At 43.8% G+C, this 18854-nt stretch overlaps 2 protein-coding genes across 2 annotated transcripts; both read left to right on the forward strand.

Moving 5' to 3' along the window:
• Positions 1-1687: 1687 nt before the first annotated feature.
• LOC107218676 lies at positions 1688-5217 on the forward strand. The gene is made up of 3 exons (XM_015656626.2): positions 1688-1945; positions 3933-4169; positions 5016-5217. The coding sequence occupies exons 1-3, from the start codon at positions 1861-1863 to the stop codon at positions 5120-5122; spliced, it is 429 nt and encodes a 142-aa protein (XP_015512112.1). The 5' UTR covers positions 1688-1860; the 3' UTR covers positions 5123-5217.
• A 548-nt stretch (positions 5218-5765) lies between these two features.
• On the forward strand, positions 5766-18608 carry LOC107218675 (acetylcholine receptor subunit beta-like 2). Its single transcript, XM_015656624.2, has 12 exons — positions 5766-5923; positions 6238-6395; positions 6498-6542; positions 6753-6862; positions 7073-7253; positions 7353-7509; positions 8584-8711; positions 8798-8973; positions 12921-13073; positions 15230-15354; positions 17597-17709; positions 18320-18608. Exons 1-12 carry the CDS (start codon positions 5872-5874, stop codon positions 18530-18532), a joined length of 1611 nt encoding a protein of 536 aa, XP_015512110.1. The 5' UTR covers positions 5766-5871; the 3' UTR covers positions 18533-18608.
• Positions 18609-18854: the final 246 nt, after the last annotated feature.

An 18854-nucleotide genomic window follows, 5' to 3' on the forward strand; every position in this document is an offset into this window, starting at 1 on the left:
CTGAGCGTGTAAACTTATCTGATGTAATCTATTTATAATTCGGCTCATCAATTCAGCCATGTAATATAATCTGCAGTCCGCTGTGTATTCACCAGAGAGCTGGTTTGATGTATTCAAAGGATACAGAAATTATGATCCATTCAAACTTGTATCACTGCAAAGCATGGCGGAACGTAATTCGGTACTTAATGTCTATTTTTCGATGAACACACCGTTCCCGCAATCGACTGATCTCGCAACTAGATTACCTGTCTGTTACGTGATTTCACCGTAAAACGGGAACGTCAAGCTAACGCCTTAAATAGAAAAAATATTGATGTTTCGTTGAGTTTTACTAAATCTAAGTTACGCTGGTTTTCAAAAAATCTCAAGAGTTTATACATTGCGTGTTATAAATTCGAGCGAATTACTAGAAAATACTTCGATTACTGCCTTACAATTAGTACAAGCATTCTGAGGTAAGTCTGCCTAAAGGCTGTAACTGCAGACACAATGTGTCTACTTCCTCATTTGACCGCGGGTCCCATATCAGAATCTGCATTATTCAAAATCTCTCACAACTCTGTTGTCAGGTGGTAAAAAGTCACTGTCGGGGGAAATTCTGTACCGACTCTGTAGAAACTGAAGTCAATGCTACTAGGGCGGTATTAAGCACTGACAAATGCATTGTTAGATCAAATTTTCTTTCATACATATAACTGAAAATTTAGTCATCAATTTACTGAAATTATTTCGTAAGTTCTTTATAAACATGTCGCGAATTATATCTGGTTAATCTGACCACTCGACTACAGTTGAAAGTACGATGAATTCACTTGCTTCAAGTACTACGTCCCTACAAAAACTCACTAGTAATCGATCAGCTTAGATAATCGTTTTGTGAATAACAGCGAATTGTGAGATAAAATAATTCGTCACGACATAGTAATTCATTACTATGCGCCATCTCCTGTAATTCAGAAATATGCAAGTACAGTGGTTTTCAGAAAAAAAAGAGAAAAAAAAACACTTCTAATCAATCTAATCTATTCGTTTCCTCTTTCGTTTGCTAATATCATTATGAAATTCCTGTGTGCGGCCTCATTCTAGAAAAATTTTCCTCTTGCTTTCCAAATATTCTGGAATCACGTCTAATCGATTGCTAAATTTTTTCCCAAAGCGTTGAAACGATTTACCAGAAAAAATTTTCTCGGAGTCTCGACCGTTCGTTGATTTACTAGCTTTGATTCAACAGTCAATCTGAATTCTGCACGGTTGAGATTTCGATCGGCACTCTCAGGATGAAGGCATTACAGAGCGTTCTCCGCATAGTCTAGCCTCTCAGTGACGGTATAGAAAATTGATATTCCCCGAAGAGGCACTTGCTTTGGAATCAAAATCCGCGATGGTATCAGTGCGGGGTAAACGGGATTTCCAAAGTAAATTTTTATATGCGAAAAATCCCTCGGAGGGAGCTTTTAGTGGGATCAGAAGATTCCAGCTCGTGACTCGAAGATAGCCGATTCCGAGGGTCTTGACCATTGTTGTAAAAGGGATAAGTTTTGGGGGATGAGATGGGCAACCACCGCAGAGAAAGGAGTGGGGTGACAATTGCGAAAGCGGGGCAGTTTTCCGGACGGCGGCGCGCGCTGCTCGCTTTTGTCTGCAAGACTCCACGCTCTGATATATAATTCGGGCATACGTGCGAGATGGTCTCAGCCTCCGCGGTCTGAATCATCGCATCACAAGTTTACCGGTCCTCGTCCTCAGCGGACCAAAAACGTATCTCTCCTCTCGCCCAATTCGGCCTCTGTACACCAGTTGCTCGGCCTGCACGCAGTTTCCTCTTCGATTCCTCGAGCATCTTCGGGCCGATTCAAGATGCGGAACGCCCTGATACCCGTCCTCGGAGTCCTCGTCCTTTGCCACGTCTTTGAATTCGTCCAACCGTACTACGTACCTTACGGTGAGTCCTGTTCATTGAATAGCTCGACAAACTTTTCCTTAGATTCGTGAACGATGTATAATTTTTCGACGAAAATTCGCCTGCAAGTTTCTCACTGGCGGTAGAACGAATTCGTTCCATTTCAGACGCGCCGACTCTGCATTCCGGTTCTATTTCACCCATTAATATCGGCGATGAAGATGAAAATAGACTCAGCGCCGACGGTGCATTCTCTAATCAAAATTTTCTGCGTTTCTGTATCACGACGCGCAGTTTGCGTGCTCCAATTGTCTCGCCGGAAGAAATTATTGTAAGATGACGACTGTAACTCGAGCTTTTCCATCATCGTTTTATAGAGTTGTTGTAGACGTGGCGAAGAGTGGCTAGGTACTGAGTTATAATCGGTCGAATTTCGTGCCGCGTGAATTCTCACGTATAATACTTTACACATTATTTCGAAGGTTTAATTTTTATTTATTTATTTTTTCCCGATGTCGTGACGAAATATTGTTCGGCAAAGCTGACTTCAAAATCTCTTGTCACCAATATTCACTAGCAACCACACAATCGTCTGTTATTTTCCGCCTGAGCAAGAGAGAAGGATTTTTTTTTCATTCAGCGTCGAACCAAGATAATAGAAATCAGAGCTGGTACAAATATTAGCGTCTAAAATTAACTTTTAATTAATTTCTTTCCCTTGTTTTAATTGCAATACAAACAGGCTGACTTTTCGATATCAATCGAAACTCCTGCTGTTGATATAACGCCGTGACGACGCTTTTAAGCTAAGTGTCCGGTGAAAAGAACTACAGGGGAAGAAGGGAGATGTTTCGAAAAAACTTTCCGGCATCTTAGACTCCCAGCGAATCAAACACGCGCGTCTCTTTATTCGGTGACTGGATATATTTGGATGAAAGTACAACGTGTAATACGAGCTAAGTAAGTTTGTCCCGTGCGCGCAATCTATTAAGATTTATCCGTTCGCCGTAAGTGCGTCGCTGACTGACTCTTGAGCCAACGTAGCTACGTATCGTGTAGGATGGGTAAATTAGTCGATTATTTATAATCTCGACTTGCATTAGCGTGTAACCACAACCTCGCTCTCTCATCCTCTGTAATAATTTAAACCGTCCTGACAACATGGCTCTTCTTGACCCCCGCGAGGACACGATTTGCCGCGTATAAAATGCGCTCCAGTTTCACTATGGACAGTTCTGTGAGGTGTTGAATGGGTGACAGATAGTGTTCGGGAAACGCATTGTTGTTCGGTCTGACCGTGCCACTACCAACTTTATCTCAATTGTGAAGTCCTGCATCTGGAAACAGAGGCAAAGAACGTCGGAGGCAAATAATCGGGGTTGAACCCAGGGGAAAGTGAAATATCTATAAAATTTCACGCTGGTAGAGAAATTTGACAATCATAATTTGCGGGGAATTTTAACTGTGCTTTGTGATGTAGGTTGTGGGTTTGACATCTACAACCGATATTTTGGGCTGGAACGGAGGTGTGCCAAAGGTGTTGATTCGCTCTTTTAGCCAAATTTGAAATTTCAGGCTCGATAGTACAAAGAACTGGATAGAGTCTGACGCCCACAAAGAATCTTCAATAATATTCTTATAGGATTTATTTTTAGGAGCTTTTCACGAATTCCTTGCGCGTCTTGAGAGAGTGTTTGACGGTACGGTTTTACCGTCACAGTTCGCCGTCCTTTTCAAATACAAACAGGTGGCATTCCACGCCTTCAGAGTCGTCACTGTAGAGTTGAAATAAAACGGACTCTCCTAAAATACGGTCGAAATCGATCGGTTGAGATGTATAAGATTTTACGAGAATATTCTTGCAAAACCGCCACTCGATAAAAATTGCGCGAAATATATCTTTCGCAATATTGATATTTGTGAGAAATAACTCATCTGTACTTTGTTAAAGACATGAGATATTGCGAAAATCTAATTGCTCATCAATTCCAAAACTGCTTCTCCTCAAACATTTACCCTGAATTTTCAGACTCACCGCCGCAAATCATTTGGGAAGTTCCAACGGAGGATGTGATTGTCAAACGGTTACAGGAGTCGTCGAGTGGCCGATTTATGCTTCGCGTGTGGCCGAGTTCTCCTCCGTCTAGGCCTTCGACTAAACGTTACTTGCCCTATCATCCGGTGGCACGATTCCGAGGAGTCAGCCCTCCGGATACCCGTTCAGGATTTTCTGTACCGCGAAGGCTTCCTTATCGAAACAAACAAAGTATGCATTACACGTTGTTCTTACTGTTAATAGCAGAAATCGATACGCATACGCACAGCACAGGTTACATGAATATTGATTAACATGTGGCCTTGTGTTCACAATCTGGTAGAGGATAAATTGAACAAAGTTTTCGCAGTGGTCCAATTACAGAGGGGATCATATTTCCGGTGTGATTAAATATTATTGCGTCATTTTTTGTGAAATTAAATTAGCACGTAAAAAATTACCCTCCACGTTACAAACATTGTACTCATTTGTTACAACGGTTATATCCATGTATCGTATCATATTTTCCGAGGTACAGAAATAACAATGCGATATGTAATATGGAACAAAGTCATGCAGCGGTAAGGTTATTACACGTGACCGTAGGTATCATACAACGTCAGCTGCCTAATTTTCAGACTCTAGTTTCGTAGCCAATTAATAAAATGATTAATCGTCGCGAGGGTTATCCTCGATGCCGCATATTCGGTAACAGTACTTAATAACAGTACTTAGGGACGAAAATGGCATCGAAAGAGGGAACCGACAATAAAGCTTAGACGGGGAAGAAGAATTATAATGGTCGGCTGATCCAACCTCCGAGCCTCCATGCGAGATTGAATATGTCATTGTTGTCCGCTCGTAATTATTCACGCGTAAAAGCGGTCCCGCGTGGGTGGAAACTAGCAATAAACGTATACGTGTAAAAGAAATTTGTCACCTTCGTTACCGCGTGCTAATTTTTAACCGTAAGAAACTTGATGGGGATTTTGTTTCCCAAAAAAGAGTCACAAATAAAACCCAAGTATCAGAAACAAATGTGCAGTATTTAATAGACGTGTTTCGTTAAAATTCCAGGTATTTCGAGGCCTCCTATGACCGCTGCTGAGCTTTTATCCCTCCTGACGAAGGAGCGTTTCCTTGTGCCCCGGAACCGCGCTCTACGCTTTGGCATGTCACGATAAGCTTACCGATATCGTACCGCAAGCGATATTATTATTACGCCACCTATATTTCCTCTGTATATATCCGGAATAAAAACATTATTTATTTGAAGGCAGCTCTGTAGATTTGATTTTCATTGTTTTGCAATAAATATGCTGCGCAGGAAAAACGACCCTATACCTCAAGAATATCGTTAAGAAATTTGAACATTCCGAAGTATTTTAACTAGATCTAAGGGGTAAATGATTCGAGCTGACTTAACAGCATCGAAAAATGATGATACCTGAATATTTTAAATTACCATAATATACAAATACAAGTATAATAATTGGTATTCGAGAGAAATTATTCGATGAGATCTCTCCCGACTCGCTAGCTGGAAACTGTCGGCCATAATATTAAAGAAGACGAATCTTTTTTCAATGGGTGAAAAGTTGAATATTTCAGAAACTCATTCTCGTCGACACCTGCTAGTGACTTTGTTCAGCGGTGTTTTAAGAGCGCAACTTGAACGGCAGGGGAGCTGCAGCTTTTAGTCGAGGGGTGCGACATTGGTAATTCGAAATTCAAGCAAGGGTTGAAAAGTGGCAGCGCATGTGCTGCAAAGTGAAGCCGTAAAGAGGCGAGTCAGGTTATCAGTCGGAAAGTTTTGCGGCGCCAGCGTCGGCTATCGACCTTGCGTCTCGGAGGGATGCTGCGCCCCTAATGGCCGCCGAATCTTGGCTGCACGTTGAAATGCTCTCGTGATTTTGTATCCTCGGTGCCAACGATGAAAGAACGTCTGCTTCTTGCGCTGCTCTTTTCCCTGAGCGTAACAAGCGGTGAGTAAGACACATAAGAAGAATCTGAGAGAATTTTCTCGGAATATATTACTTAACGCGATCTTGGTTAACGTTACCAATTGCGATTGGTTTTTGTTTTGATCAGTAAACCTATTCGAAACTTTTCGATCGATTGTTAAATCGTCTGTTTTGACGTTGATAGACAACTGGTTTTATCAACTATGATGCTCTGCATGGTTGGGTTGAATCATTTCCATTTTTGTTCTCAATTTCAACTGTCATTTTATCCACGTGAGTTTCTTCCATTTATCACACTGATCTCAGTTAAATGAATTATCAATTTTTCTTCTTAGGAAAATCCGTGGTGAAGACTTTCGAAGCTAATCCTGATACCAAACGGCTCTACGATGACTTGTTGTCTAATTACAACCGACTCATTCGGCCAGTTATTAATAACACTGAAACTCTCACCGTGTGGCTGGGATTGAAGTTGTCACAGCTTATAGAAATGGTGAGTTTTTTTTGTCTTTTGTTCATTTGATGCTCTAGCCGGAATTACGGTCATTAGTAGTCGTGACATCGCAGTGATATTTTGACTACTTTTTTATTGCAGAATCTGAAGAACCAGGTGATGACTACCAACGTATGGGTGGAACAGGTGAGCGGGAAAATGTTTTGGAATAAGACTGGATAAGAGAGAGTTCCAGCGACGTTGCAATTGTCCTACAATTCTTGTACTGATCAGATATGAAAGTCTTTGCAATAATAGTTCGAGTTTGAATACTCAATCGAAGAATTACTCTTCGCTACGATGTTCCACTGATCTAGTAACCCATTTTTATCATGATACTGTTTCACTGTTGTGTAGAAATGGTTCGACTACAAGCTGCGGTGGGATCCGGACGAATACGGTGGAGTAGAAATGCTTTACGTACCTTCAGAAAATATCTGGCTACCTGACATCGTTCTTTACAACAAGTAAGTCCTTACGAAGTGTATAAACGTGCCTTTCTTCCATTTATCTCACTTTCAATTAAACGCTATTGAGATTCGATAGCGATTAACCCTGGTGGTGAAATCAATTATCGAACAGTAAAGACTGCACTATAGATTCCGTCGGTGTTAACTTGACGTACGTGATGATTATGCTTCTGGAGAAATTTCTAAAGCTCTGCATTCTGAATTCAGTGCAGACGGAAATTATGAAGTGACGTTGATGACAAAGGCGACCCTGAAGTACACCGGTGAAGTATTTTGGAAGCCACCAGCCATATATAAGTCTTCCTGCGAGATAAACGTTGAGTATTTTCCCTTTGACGAACAGTCATGCATCATGAAATTCGGTTCATGGACCTACAACGGTGTGCAGGTGAGAGAATGATTGATCGATCAAAGGCGTCTACGGTTTCATTTCATGCTTCATCCACGAAAAAGTAACATCCCATTTTTGTATTTTTGTTTCTTTCAGGTGGATTTGAAGCACATGGAACAAATTTCTGGCAGCAACTTGGTGCACGTTGGTATCGACCTATCCGAGTTTTACCTTTCGGTTGAATGGGACATTCTCGAGGTACCGGCAGCTCGCAACGAAGAGTATTACCCTTGTTGTACCGAGCCCTACTCTGGTGGGTATTCTATTCCATCCGTATTTCCTTGCGAGAGTGACCTACAGGTCGGTAATACCGGCCGTAGTGAAGTCTGGTCTCTTTTGACGATGTTCGAAACCCATGGAAGAAGTCAAAATGAGTCCTCAAGCTCCTCGTGCAGAGTATTGCTGTACTATAAAAGCAATTGCAGAAAATTAAAGCGGGCGTACCGACCGAAACGGATCACAAGTCTGCAGATCACATGCGAAACTTAACCCACGAGTCTCTTTTGCATCCAAGAATGGTCAACATACCTTCCTCTTTAATTATCCAAAACGATAAAATAAGGGAACTGTAAGGTCGCGATTATACAGGATTTTGATTCTGAACGTATTGTAGTTCAAGTATGTTTCGAAAATTTGTTCATACAAATTAAGAGAACGCGCACCTTTTCATTTATTCGATTATTCGATCCCGGACTAGATCTTCAGTAAACTGTTTCTGACTTCGGCTGGTTTAACTGTGCGTTGAATGTTTGAGTTACCGATGATCAAGCCACTATTTGTTCGGAGGCTCGACCGCTGGCTATGATCAATGTATCTCAAGTGAATACAGCGATTGATTTGCCAAAGTTCTGAGACCTCAGGGCCAAGTGACCCGACCGTCCGGCGATGAGGTCTGGCCTACGGTAAATCGTCCGAGTCTATTTAACTTCGATCAATCTCTCTTGGCCAACAATAAGCTGGCAGATAAAATGCAACGGTGGTCTTTGCCTCCCTGATTTCTGATAACAATGACGTCATTATGGGCTAACTAATGTCATCACATTAGCCGCTTATAAGCGTGAGTAATGTACCCTGCGTTGTCCCCGCAGTGCTGAAACGATTTCGGGGGCAGTTTAGTGGGTCGTTATCGTTATTGTGCTATATTAGAATTTATTCCAACGAAGTGGTGAAAATATGATGGTGAGAACCAGAAACAGAGCTTTCGGAGTGGAAATACAGTATCTGCATGTGGAACTGAGGTTTGTCAGCTTGTTTGGAATGTTTGTGCGAAAATGGTTCGGCCCTCGATTACGGGCAACGATCGATTTGTTAACTGTTTGTGTTTCAGATATCACCTTCAACATCACCATGAGGAGGAAAACCCTTTTCTATACTGTAAATCTGATAATTCCGTGCGTGGGGATCACGTTCCTGACCGTTCTCGTATTCTACCTGCCAAGTGACTCCGGGGAAAAGGCACGTGTGGCCAATAACAGTTTGAAAGAAAGCGATCCTTGTACTCCGTGAAGGTGTTAAATTTGAAAAGACTTTCGTATGCACAGGTCGCCCTCTGCGCCTCGATCCTTCTATCACTGACGGTGTTCTTTCTACTTCTCGCCGAAATCATACCACCGACATCACTGGCCGTACCTTTGCTCGGGAAGTACTTGCTCTTCACCATGATACTCGTCACATTGTCAATCTGGGTCACCGTCTGCGTCCTCAACGTTCACTTTAGGTAAGTTCACGACGTGATTGGAAATAATTATTTTTACACCGCGTCAACTTATCCTCACTCGACTTTGCTCGTGAAAGGGGATGCGCGTGTAAAAGATTATTGAATAATATAAAATTAAGCTGGAAATGAATGGAAATCGAAGTCTTTGAAGAATTTAAAATAGAAAATGACCACGTGGATTTATACACGTACCGTTGAAACTTCGTACAGCTGCCGCAACGAGAAAGGTCTAGACATCGACCACGGTGAAGGATGATGAATGAAGAGGTAACGGAGAGCCGTTCGGAGTATAAACGAATCGGAGAATGAACGTCTGGCTGGAGCTTTTACGTTATAGTGCTTTCACAATGGATTTTAAGACTTTTTATCGCGAGACGGGCGCCCTTTGTAGTGTTTGACGTATGGTCCGCTTAACTGTTATTGCTTCTAAATATTATCCATGAAAATGATTTAACTGCGCGATATACGTACCAACGGAAAAAAAAGGAAGAGTCAAAGATATTGAAAAATTTTCAAACTATTTCCAATTGTAATTCGTCACGATTCGTGAGCAGCTTATGATTTCCTCTGAGTCATGGGTAGGTTGCAATTTTATATTCGTGGGTCTTCGGATCCCCTGCTTATACAGCTACTAACCGAACCCGAACGAAATATTGCGAAAGAATATTTTCTGGGCGTGCGGATAAGAGGATGAGCCTAAAAATGCTGATACGGTGCGATATAGGCAAGGCATTTTGGTGTTATACCCATCGATAGTCCTGTAAATCACAACTCTACGAGATGAAAAGGGGTTGCTTGCAGATGACGTAGGTTCCCGTTAGAACCGAGGGTGGTTAACCAGCCTTTCCCGGTGTCCGGGTATAAGCGCCGCTGCCCAACGGAGGGGTGTTATAGCTGTTAGGATAACGGCGCTGGGGGCGGAACGGGGTTAGCCACCCTTTTGTTAATCACGGGCAACGTTGGCCGGTCAGCCCTGTTTCAGCATTCCGTGAGATTTCACCGATGTGTCTCGAGGTCGAAAGCATAATTATTTTTCACACCCATCAAACGCAACTAACCACCTCAAGGTTATAACGTAAAGTTCACCCCTTCATCGAATGTCAGAGACATCAAAATGTACGGAGCTACAGAATTGTCCGAGGCATGTCGGACGAATTTCCAGGTACAGTGCATCGTTTTCTAGTCTGAACGGTACGTTTCACTCGCAGTCAAGGCTTTACATCAAAGACGGTACGATATCTGTCTCCAACACGGTTATAGTTGAAATTGAATCGCTGTACACGTACATCGTACCACATACATCACGCACGCTTACGCGATGCATATACGTTAGGTAGGCATGCGGGAGTACCGAGGCGGTTTATCGCTGCGGATGTGAACCTCATTGGCACGACGTTAACTCCGTTTCACCATCAGGTCCATTTTGGGTGAGCCACAAAGGCTCGCCACGGAGGCATCTCAGCTGCTCGTAAATTTTCATCACAGTAAAGTACCGCGCGGCCGAGGCACCTCGAAAACCGTAACGAAGTATAACCCTATCTTTTGGTACCGAAGTTTACGAACCGGAAGCATCGCACTAACACTGTTTCTCGCTTGAATGTAAGATACAGATGGGGTGGGTGAGCGTGTACCTACATACTGATATGTATATCGTAGATAGAGTTGTCGGGACTTGAAAATTGGCGGTATCATGACGAGGGTCGTTACCGACACGCAACAAAGCGGTGAATTAGAAATCAACTAGCAGCTTTGGCGACCATCCTAGCCACTTCAGGGGAGAAAACTCGTTCGGTCACAGTTAGTGCCTGTAACAAAGTTGTAAAATTTACAGCAGCGAGTACGCTGACAGTAATTCGAGCCCAGCTCGTGAAAGCATCGCGTATCAGCTCGTAGGTCCGTGACTTCGGATCGAGTCACGAAGCGGCCGAGAACTTTACGCCCCTTCGTCCGCGGTTCGTAAATCACGGCACCGCAAAGTGCAGCGTAAGATTGGGCGTGGAATCGCGGAATCTATAAGATTCCGGGGAGCAAGATCAGCTCTCCCCTCAGCCACGTAAATGTAAAGAGTCCGTGACGTTGCAGGCGAATCTCCGAATCGGCATAGCTGAGAAACCAGCTGGGATCCCGGTTGTTCTTACGAGTCCCATGGGGTCACTCAGCACACGTTATACTGCCTGTAATTTATTATCCGATGGGTAGTGCGCCGCTCGAGGGGGACGCGATGAAGTAGATTCCGAAGCTTAAGACGCTCCACTAACGATTCAACCGCACTGGGACCGGATTTCGGCTTTGAATCAACCGGCAAATTCGAGAATATACGAGAGCGCACTTTTCCTTTGACTATACAGGATGTTTCCTGTAGAGGAAAATTTCACACCGTTAAAGTGACTTTTTGTCATTGCTGGTCTCGATGAAAACTCATCCAAGTATACCTCCCCGCTTGCCTTACTGCTTTCCCGGCCTGGCGCTTGCTTCCCACTGTTTCGATCGTGCAACGGAGAGGTTCAGCTGTCCTCTCTCTTTTTAATAACGGCAGTTTATCTCTATAAGTCTATGCTTTAACCGCGTTACGTACCGATAACTAGGCAGGTCTGTTTCAACGGTATTTGCGCCCTTCAGTGGTAGGCAATGCAAAGTACTGCTGCGTTTACTCGGAAGTATCCCGTATACATAGACACGCGATGTAGCGAGTTTCGCGACCTGATTTTTTTCCAGCAATTATATTCCAGAGTTATAAAAAATTCGAACGTTTCAACCTGCTAGGGGATTATATGCGAATATAATTTTTACGGGTATTGTTTCGAATTGAATTTTAATATCCCCTCGAGATAAAAATAGGAGTATGTATTATGTATTAACTCATACAGGTGCAATTTTGCGTAAATTGCTTCGATCCGTGCGCGGAGGAAATTCGACGTTATAATAGGGGGTGATTCTGGGGGTTGATCAGTTCCGCCAGATTAGCCAACGCCGCATAGCTATATTCGGTGTTGAATATCGCCCCGAATCAGATGACGGGATATTGAGGTAACGTGTGACGGAAATAAGATGGCGGAGACCGGAAAGTGGTCCCGTGTGACACGCCAGGATTGCGAATCCCGGAATTCTGCGAAAGCTGCTCTTCCCGGAGGGGAAGGAAGGGAACTGAGGAGACGAGGGAGGCGATTCTTTATGGAGTTGTAAATTCGCGGACGGTTAGTTTCGAGCTTGACCTGGCGCCAGTTTTCGCCCACAAGGGCCAAACGCGTCGAGTTACAGAGTTTTGCCGCATTGACCCAGAAGATATTCCTCGGTTCAGACTCCGGGTCAATGAGGTCGACCGTTTCTTACTCGCGACACACCTCCCTTTTCCCCACCGATGTGGAGCCGAAATCACCTGATACCGCGATTCGCGGTAGGAAATAAAGAAAGTTTTTCCACCGTTCACCGTTCCGATCGCGTATTATAGGTACCTGTGAACCTAAAGATATATATATATATATATAATATATGAATCACATCTGCGTAATCTCTTTATATTCAAACGGGAAGAAAATTCCTGTTAAAAAAAAAAAAATAAGAGAGACAGAGATAGGAGAATTATTTTCGATGCAGAAAAAGTTGAGCTTGAGTTTTGCAAACTAAATACAATATAATGGCTCTATGGTTCTGCAAGGTAACGTCCCGTTTGCACAGAATTTTTCAGCATAGTCGAACTAGTTTCATAAATAAAAAAAAACTTTTCTCCCCATTCAGTGCCGTTCAACTATATCCTTGATCCGGGTTAAGCTTATCAATCGTAGATACGAGGCTCGCCTTTGTGAGGCGAATAATATTCAAAGTTTGCTGGATATTATGAACCGACGGATATTATATAACCACGGGTATTGCTGATATTTGTTCTCTCTCTCTCACACACTCTGGTTATTTTGCGGGCAGGGATAACCGGATATTTCTCTGATGCGCAGGTCACCGTCGACCCACAACATGTCGCCCTGGGTTCAGCGAGTTTTTCTCAACTGGATGCCCCGCGTCCTCATGATGCGTCGGACCCCCTATTCCACCCCGGAGTACGACGACACCTACATCGACAACGGATACACCAACGAAATTGACTGCAGGTGGGTCTGAGAAAAAGAGGAAAACAAAAAAAAAGGAAACGGAAAGTTGAAAACCTCGCGATACCCTCGACCCTCAGGATCTCGGTGATAATCCGTTAATTTTTCGGATAACGGTCTACAGCTTTGTGAAAAATCTTTGAGGCGGGAAGTCTAGCACGCTCAAGCCGGAATTAAGTGCAGGAAATTAATCAAGGCGGAAAGAGGAGCGCTTATCGTTTAAATCACTCTCGCATCGTGCATCTTGACACTCGGTTTTCCATCCCATCTTCTCAATCTTGGAAAGGGTTTCATTGGATATCTCGAGTCCTGGTCGCTTGGGCAGTCCGCAGTTTGAACTGATTTATTTGGTTTTTGCCACGCAGTCTTACTATTCTACTCTTGCGTCAACTGTATCAATCCTCATAGATCAAGTATAAGACGTTTCGGTCGGTAGTTTCGAAAACATAGATGACAGAATGTTTTTCGTGCTGAAACGATTACGCGGCTCGGAGGGCAATCCCTGTCCCTCGTGGTGCAAAACCAGCTGGAATCATTCGTAGAAAAAGAGGGAGAGCGGTTGATTGGCCCAATAGATTTTCTTCATTCGCCGTTTTTCCACCTAACGCGGGAGGCTCCCGATCGCTCTTCAAGTCCGAAAAGTGAGTCCCAAGAGTTACTTTCCTAGATAATAGTTCCCCGGTGATCCGTTGGCCACACCGTCTTCTTCCTTCGGTTGAGTTTACCGGAGGCATCGATTTCCAACGCTCCGCTGAACGGCGGGGAAAAGAATTTACTCGTTTTCTCACGGCTGGCGACGCCATCCTTGACCTAATTAATTAGGGATATAATACAGTTGCGGGGATTTTACAAATGTATCGGGTAGTGTTCGGGGCGGATAGTTTTGATTAGAAATTCCCCTTTCCCGACCACCAACACCGTTACCAGACAGGTAGTTTAATAAATTTGAAAGATGATGTTTGCAAGGATATTTTGATGTATTTTTATGGCTTTATAAAGGGGAAGTTATTTTCTATCGTTTTGTATTTCTGATAGATTGCGTAGGTGATGTCGCCTTGACGACCTTCTCGATGCTGTTTCTTTCTTTGAAACCATCGCATTTTTTTACAGAGGACTCGTACGGGGGCGGTAAAACCTGTGATTGGTGGAAATTGGTTAACCCCTCCTTGCAGGGGGTGACTAAGAATTATTTTCTCATTACAATCACGTTCCCACGAGTCCTGCATCGCCAGTCGAACTCTCGAAGGACCTCAAGAGTCGATCTGGCTAATGTCTAGAATGACAAACGGCAAACCCAAGAGGCTAGTCGCGGCGTAAAACTTACGTTAGCCTAGCTCTGTACAAATTCAAAAATAGCTTATGATTAATATTATGTTAGAAAAGCACAATTAGTCACATGAAAAACTAAATTGGGATAAAATATCAAGAAACGTGGCTTGGGAGAGTTACCAGAGATATCGAAGCTTCTAGTTTTCATGCATTCGTGTGAATCGATCTGTACTCTTTTGATATGAGATGAAAATAATACGAAAAATATGGGAACCCATTTTTATCTCCTTTCTAAAAAATCGACACAAAAAGTAGTTTTGAACGGATTCAAACTATTAGTGGACACGTTGTAAAATATGATTGATAGTATTTTTACCCAGTACTGTATTTTGACTGATAAGAAAAATTTGTACGGCTACCTATAAATTTTTTCATTTTTTTCACCCTCACCTGCGATAGGATTTTCTTCGACCTGACCGGGTTCAAGCGTCAGTCCATCCGTCAACTCAGTTTGAGTTATGTGGGCACGGCTATCTGTTTTGGGGTAGGTGAAGAAGCTGAAGGTGTTAAATGAACCGGGAAAAAAGAAGCTGGCTGGCTCAGCCCTGAGATCAATGTTCGGTGGGTGAAAAACCGTAACATCAGTTTGATCCCGGGGAAGATCGGGCGGCGAGTAAAGTTTTCGCCAGCTGTAGAGAAAGAGGAGGCAGGGAAGGCCCGGTTTGTTGGTCTTCACCAAACACGATTTATCATCCGAAGTAATGCTGGCAAATTGGCCGCCGGTGCAGCCTCGGCATCGGTTTCCCGGGTGCAGCGGCTACCCGGCTACCACCTATACACCCGCAAAACTTTGTATCATTTTCCAACTTCCGTGTATTGTTTGCTTACAGCTTCCGCGATAGCATCAGCGACTACCCGTCGGAGCTGAAGGGTAGTCCCGAGGGTTTCGAGAGCGTGGCCGCAGCCTACAAGAACGCCCTCGACGAGGAGGGTCGACACGTTCCTCACGCTTCCGGTAAGAGGGGCGGTTTTCATCTCACCTGAGCCTCTAATTTCGTAGCGCAAGTTATCGCGTTGTGCTAATTTTTTTCCAGCTCCAGCTTGCACTCGTTCCTCGCAATTGTTTATCACCCCAAGCTCTTCACGTACATTCATAATGCACGAACATACATGGTGTATAGGGTATCTATACACTCGGTGAAATGGTAGGCAAATACCGAGTGGCGTAATCGTATTTTCTACGGCGGGTCGGAATAACATTGACTTTAATTCGCACAATGAGGCGGTGTCTGTGTACTTGCAGCGGGCAAAACAATGAATGCGAATTGAATTAGCACCGCGTGTACGAGCCGCCCGCTTTCAATCCGCCCCCTGATTTCCTGGTCCTTTAATTCACCCCCGTTTCCGCCTTCTCGTCGACACGACCCTGTCACTCGGGGCTGAGCTACGCGCGACTCGTCGTAAAAAACCATCCCTCTATTCGTTCGCGCCGTTTCATGCGCCGATCATCGTGATTGAAAAACTGAATTTCATCGCGGCTTTGGGTGCACACGCGGTTTATGTATCAACTGCAGCAGCAGTACCGCGGTCGTTTATCCGCTCGACTGTGGTTGTCGACCACTTCAATTGACGATGCAGCTAATGCGAACCGTCAAATTTTCAGGGACCGTTAAAACTACTCTCGCAGGTCAAACGATCGTGAGTCATACGTTTCATCGAGAGCAAATTTAGTACGATTGAGTAATGAAAAATGGATTGGGTAAGAGTTACGTTTGATGCTGTTTTAATAGACATTACGATTGTTAGTATTATATTTTATTCTGCCGCGATATTGGTAAAGGATGAAAACTGATGGTCGGATTAGGAGACTGGCTCGCAACGCAACTTTGGTTCGAATTTATTGAGACGTGATTCGAAAATGCGTAACGGTACTGCGAAAGAGTCCGTCAAGTTTTTTTCCCAAGGAACCTTCAAGCGGAATTAAAATGGAAAATACCGTAGCCGCGTAGCATATTTGAGGTTCCTTTTTCAAGTCCAAGTTTCACGAAGGGAGGAATAGAGGGAGATGGTTTTAAAACAGAGCAGGTATGTAAGCGATTGTCTCCAGATCTCTCGGGGACGATATTTTTCTGACGTATATTAGCGAAGCGTCGACGTCGTCGCCCCTTGAACGAGGGTCGAAGGCGTACCGGCGGAAAAAGAAGAATAAGAAGAAGTAGAAGCAAAGGCAGCGGGAAGAAAAAAGTGTCGGGATAAAAGAAAGAAACTCTCAGGCGTTAAAACCTCCCTCTTAAAAATCCACCCGCGCCGCGCTCGTATCCCGTGGGTGTTGAACCTGGTCACCTCGACATCGGTCGTAAAAGATCTCGAGTAGTGACGTATATGATAGTCCTGCGACAAAGTGGATGATAGGAAACGGACGGGGGTCACTATCCCGACACCGTTAGGCCAGACTCGAGGTAGAAGCCGAACCCTATTTCCGGCAAACCCTCCGTATCTGGGTACCAAGATCCTGTTTATTCGAACATCTGCATAGGTCGGTTTACGTCAATTTTATACCGTGATAAAAAACACTCAACGGTATTCCGATAGTCGAAATAACCGCGGATAAAGTCTCATCCTCGCAAACGTGGTATACGTACGGACCTGGAAAGATACTGGAATTCGAATAGCTCTGCGATGTGTTTTGAATAAATAACCGCACGAGCTGCATTAGCACGGAAATGAAATATATGGAGGCCGGGATAAGACTGTGTAGCTAATAAAGATACCGCCGGTTAAAGGGAACGTTGTTTCAATATTTTATCAGCCTCCGCCGCTCCTTTCATGTTCGGAGGGAGGCCTAATATAGCCTCTGCGATGGTGGTGTGTTCCTGGAGGGAGACGGGAAAAGGGGTTGAGGGTGCGAAACCTCTCGAAATCGGCGGGGGCCTCGATCTAATGAATGGAAGAAAAAGTTGCCCGCCCTTGTCTTAGCACCCCCTGGAGTGAAGAGGACCAGGAGTGCGAGTCGAGGGTTCGGACGAGTGCCAATACTTGTTCGACAAATTTAAATAGCCCCGAAAAAGCCAATCGGATAGAATCGAGGCGTGCGGTCCCAGGAGAGAGCTCAAACGTTCGAGCCGGAAATTCCGTCGAGGAGTCGAAGATTCAGCGTCGGGTCAGATGATCTTCGAGTGATCTCCGCATGGCGGATTTTACCAAGACTTTCAATTTCTTCGAATCATCGATCATGCGTCGTGTGTTTTTATTTCCAGTAACCGACAGCGAGAACACGATGCCGCGGCACTTATCTCCTGACGTCATATCCGCCCTCCAGGGAGTCCGATTCATCGCGCAGCACATAAAGGACGCTGACAAGGACAACGAGGTGAGCACGCAATTCGAAGGTATTTCGCGTTCGCGCCCGACTGACAAAAAACTGAATTCTACCGTGTGGTCAAATGGGGATGAAAAAAATTTCCGTTCAAACTTTGGGGTGCTGGCCAATGCTGAGGAGGGGGTCGACATTAATTATTAAAATGTTCAACGACGCGTTCGCAGGGTCGTTCAAGTTTTCGGCTTCTAACCCTCATTATAAATTGCCTGTCAGTTACATTCGGAACTTTTCTCTTGCGCTGTTTACTCGCCAGGTTATTAAATCGTGTTAAACCTAATAGCTAGGCTATCACTTTAGCCAACAACTCATTTCCTCCGTACGTAACGTCGTTTATGTGCTGACTGTTGAGTCCCGTGTAACACGCAGTTCCCCGCTTTCAGGATCGATTACCGATTCAACGAAACTGATCGCGATTTTGCAAAACAAATTGTAGGTACCCTCTTTTTTCCCTTTCGTTGAAAAAACTGCCCAATTTTCAGTAAAGACACTGATAATAAATTAGGAATATTTGAATTACTTTTTGCAATCGTTTGAATTCGAAAACGAAACCCTGATAAGTTTCATATTTATAGTGTCACGGAATGAAAATTTATGTTTTTAGGTGATCGAGGACTGGAAGTTTGTTGCTATGGTTTTGGACAGATTCTTCCTCTGGGTTTTTACTCTGGCCTGTATCGGCGGGACCATGGGTATAATTTTCCAGGCGCCCAGCCTCTACGATACGCGGAAACCAGTCGACCAATTACTTTCCGGGATTCCACTGCGTAAAGGGAATTTCGTACTTCCGCCCGAAGTCTTCTTGCCTGACGAATAATTAATTTTACCCGTAATGTAATCAACGAATATCACTGTATTCTTAAGAACTGCAACGAAATCGATGCCAATAAAAAAAAAAAAAAAATTAAGAAGAAAACTAATTTCTCGGATTTTTTTCCTTCTCACTCAAGCTCCAAACGCGTTTATGATATTATACCAAACGAATTTCGGTGTAATTTTTTAATTGACTCATCAATTATTCGATTATCTGTAGATTTAATTCCACTGAAAACCGATTAGTTTTTCAATCACGCTTAATCTTATTATTGATTATCGAATACTTTCGATGAACGAATTTCAACCTGCGTGTTAGGACATGT

This window comes from Neodiprion lecontei, chromosome 6 (assembly GCF_021901455.1).
Source record: "Neodiprion lecontei isolate iyNeoLeco1 chromosome 6, iyNeoLeco1.1, whole genome shotgun sequence".
Lineage (NCBI taxonomy): Eukaryota > Metazoa > Arthropoda > Insecta > Hymenoptera > Diprionidae > Neodiprion > Neodiprion lecontei.

Bases quoted from the DNA above. Each gene is read 5' to 3' on its own strand.
- LOC107218675 (XM_015656624.2), top strand. From the start codon at position 5,872: ATGAAAGAACGTCTGCTTCTTGCGCTGCTCTTTTCCCTGAGCGTAACA. The intron at 6,863-7,072 runs GTAAGTCCTTAC...TTCTGAATTCAG, and splicing joins GACATCGTTCTTTACAACAA to TGCAGACGGAAATTATGAAG. The intron at 13,074-15,229 runs GTGGGTCTGAGA...GTTTGCTTACAG, and splicing joins ACCAACGAAATTGACTGCAG to CTTCCGCGATAGCATCAGCG.
- LOC107218676 (XM_015656626.2), top strand. From the start codon at position 1,861: ATGCGGAACGCCCTGATACCCGTCCTCGGAGTCCTCGTCCTTTGCCAC. The intron at 1,946-3,932 runs GTGAGTCCTGTT...CTGAATTTTCAG, and splicing joins ACCGTACTACGTACCTTACG to ACTCACCGCCGCAAATCATT. The intron at 4,170-5,015 runs GTATGCATTACA...TTAAAATTCCAG, and splicing joins TCCTTATCGAAACAAACAAA to GTATTTCGAGGCCTCCTATG.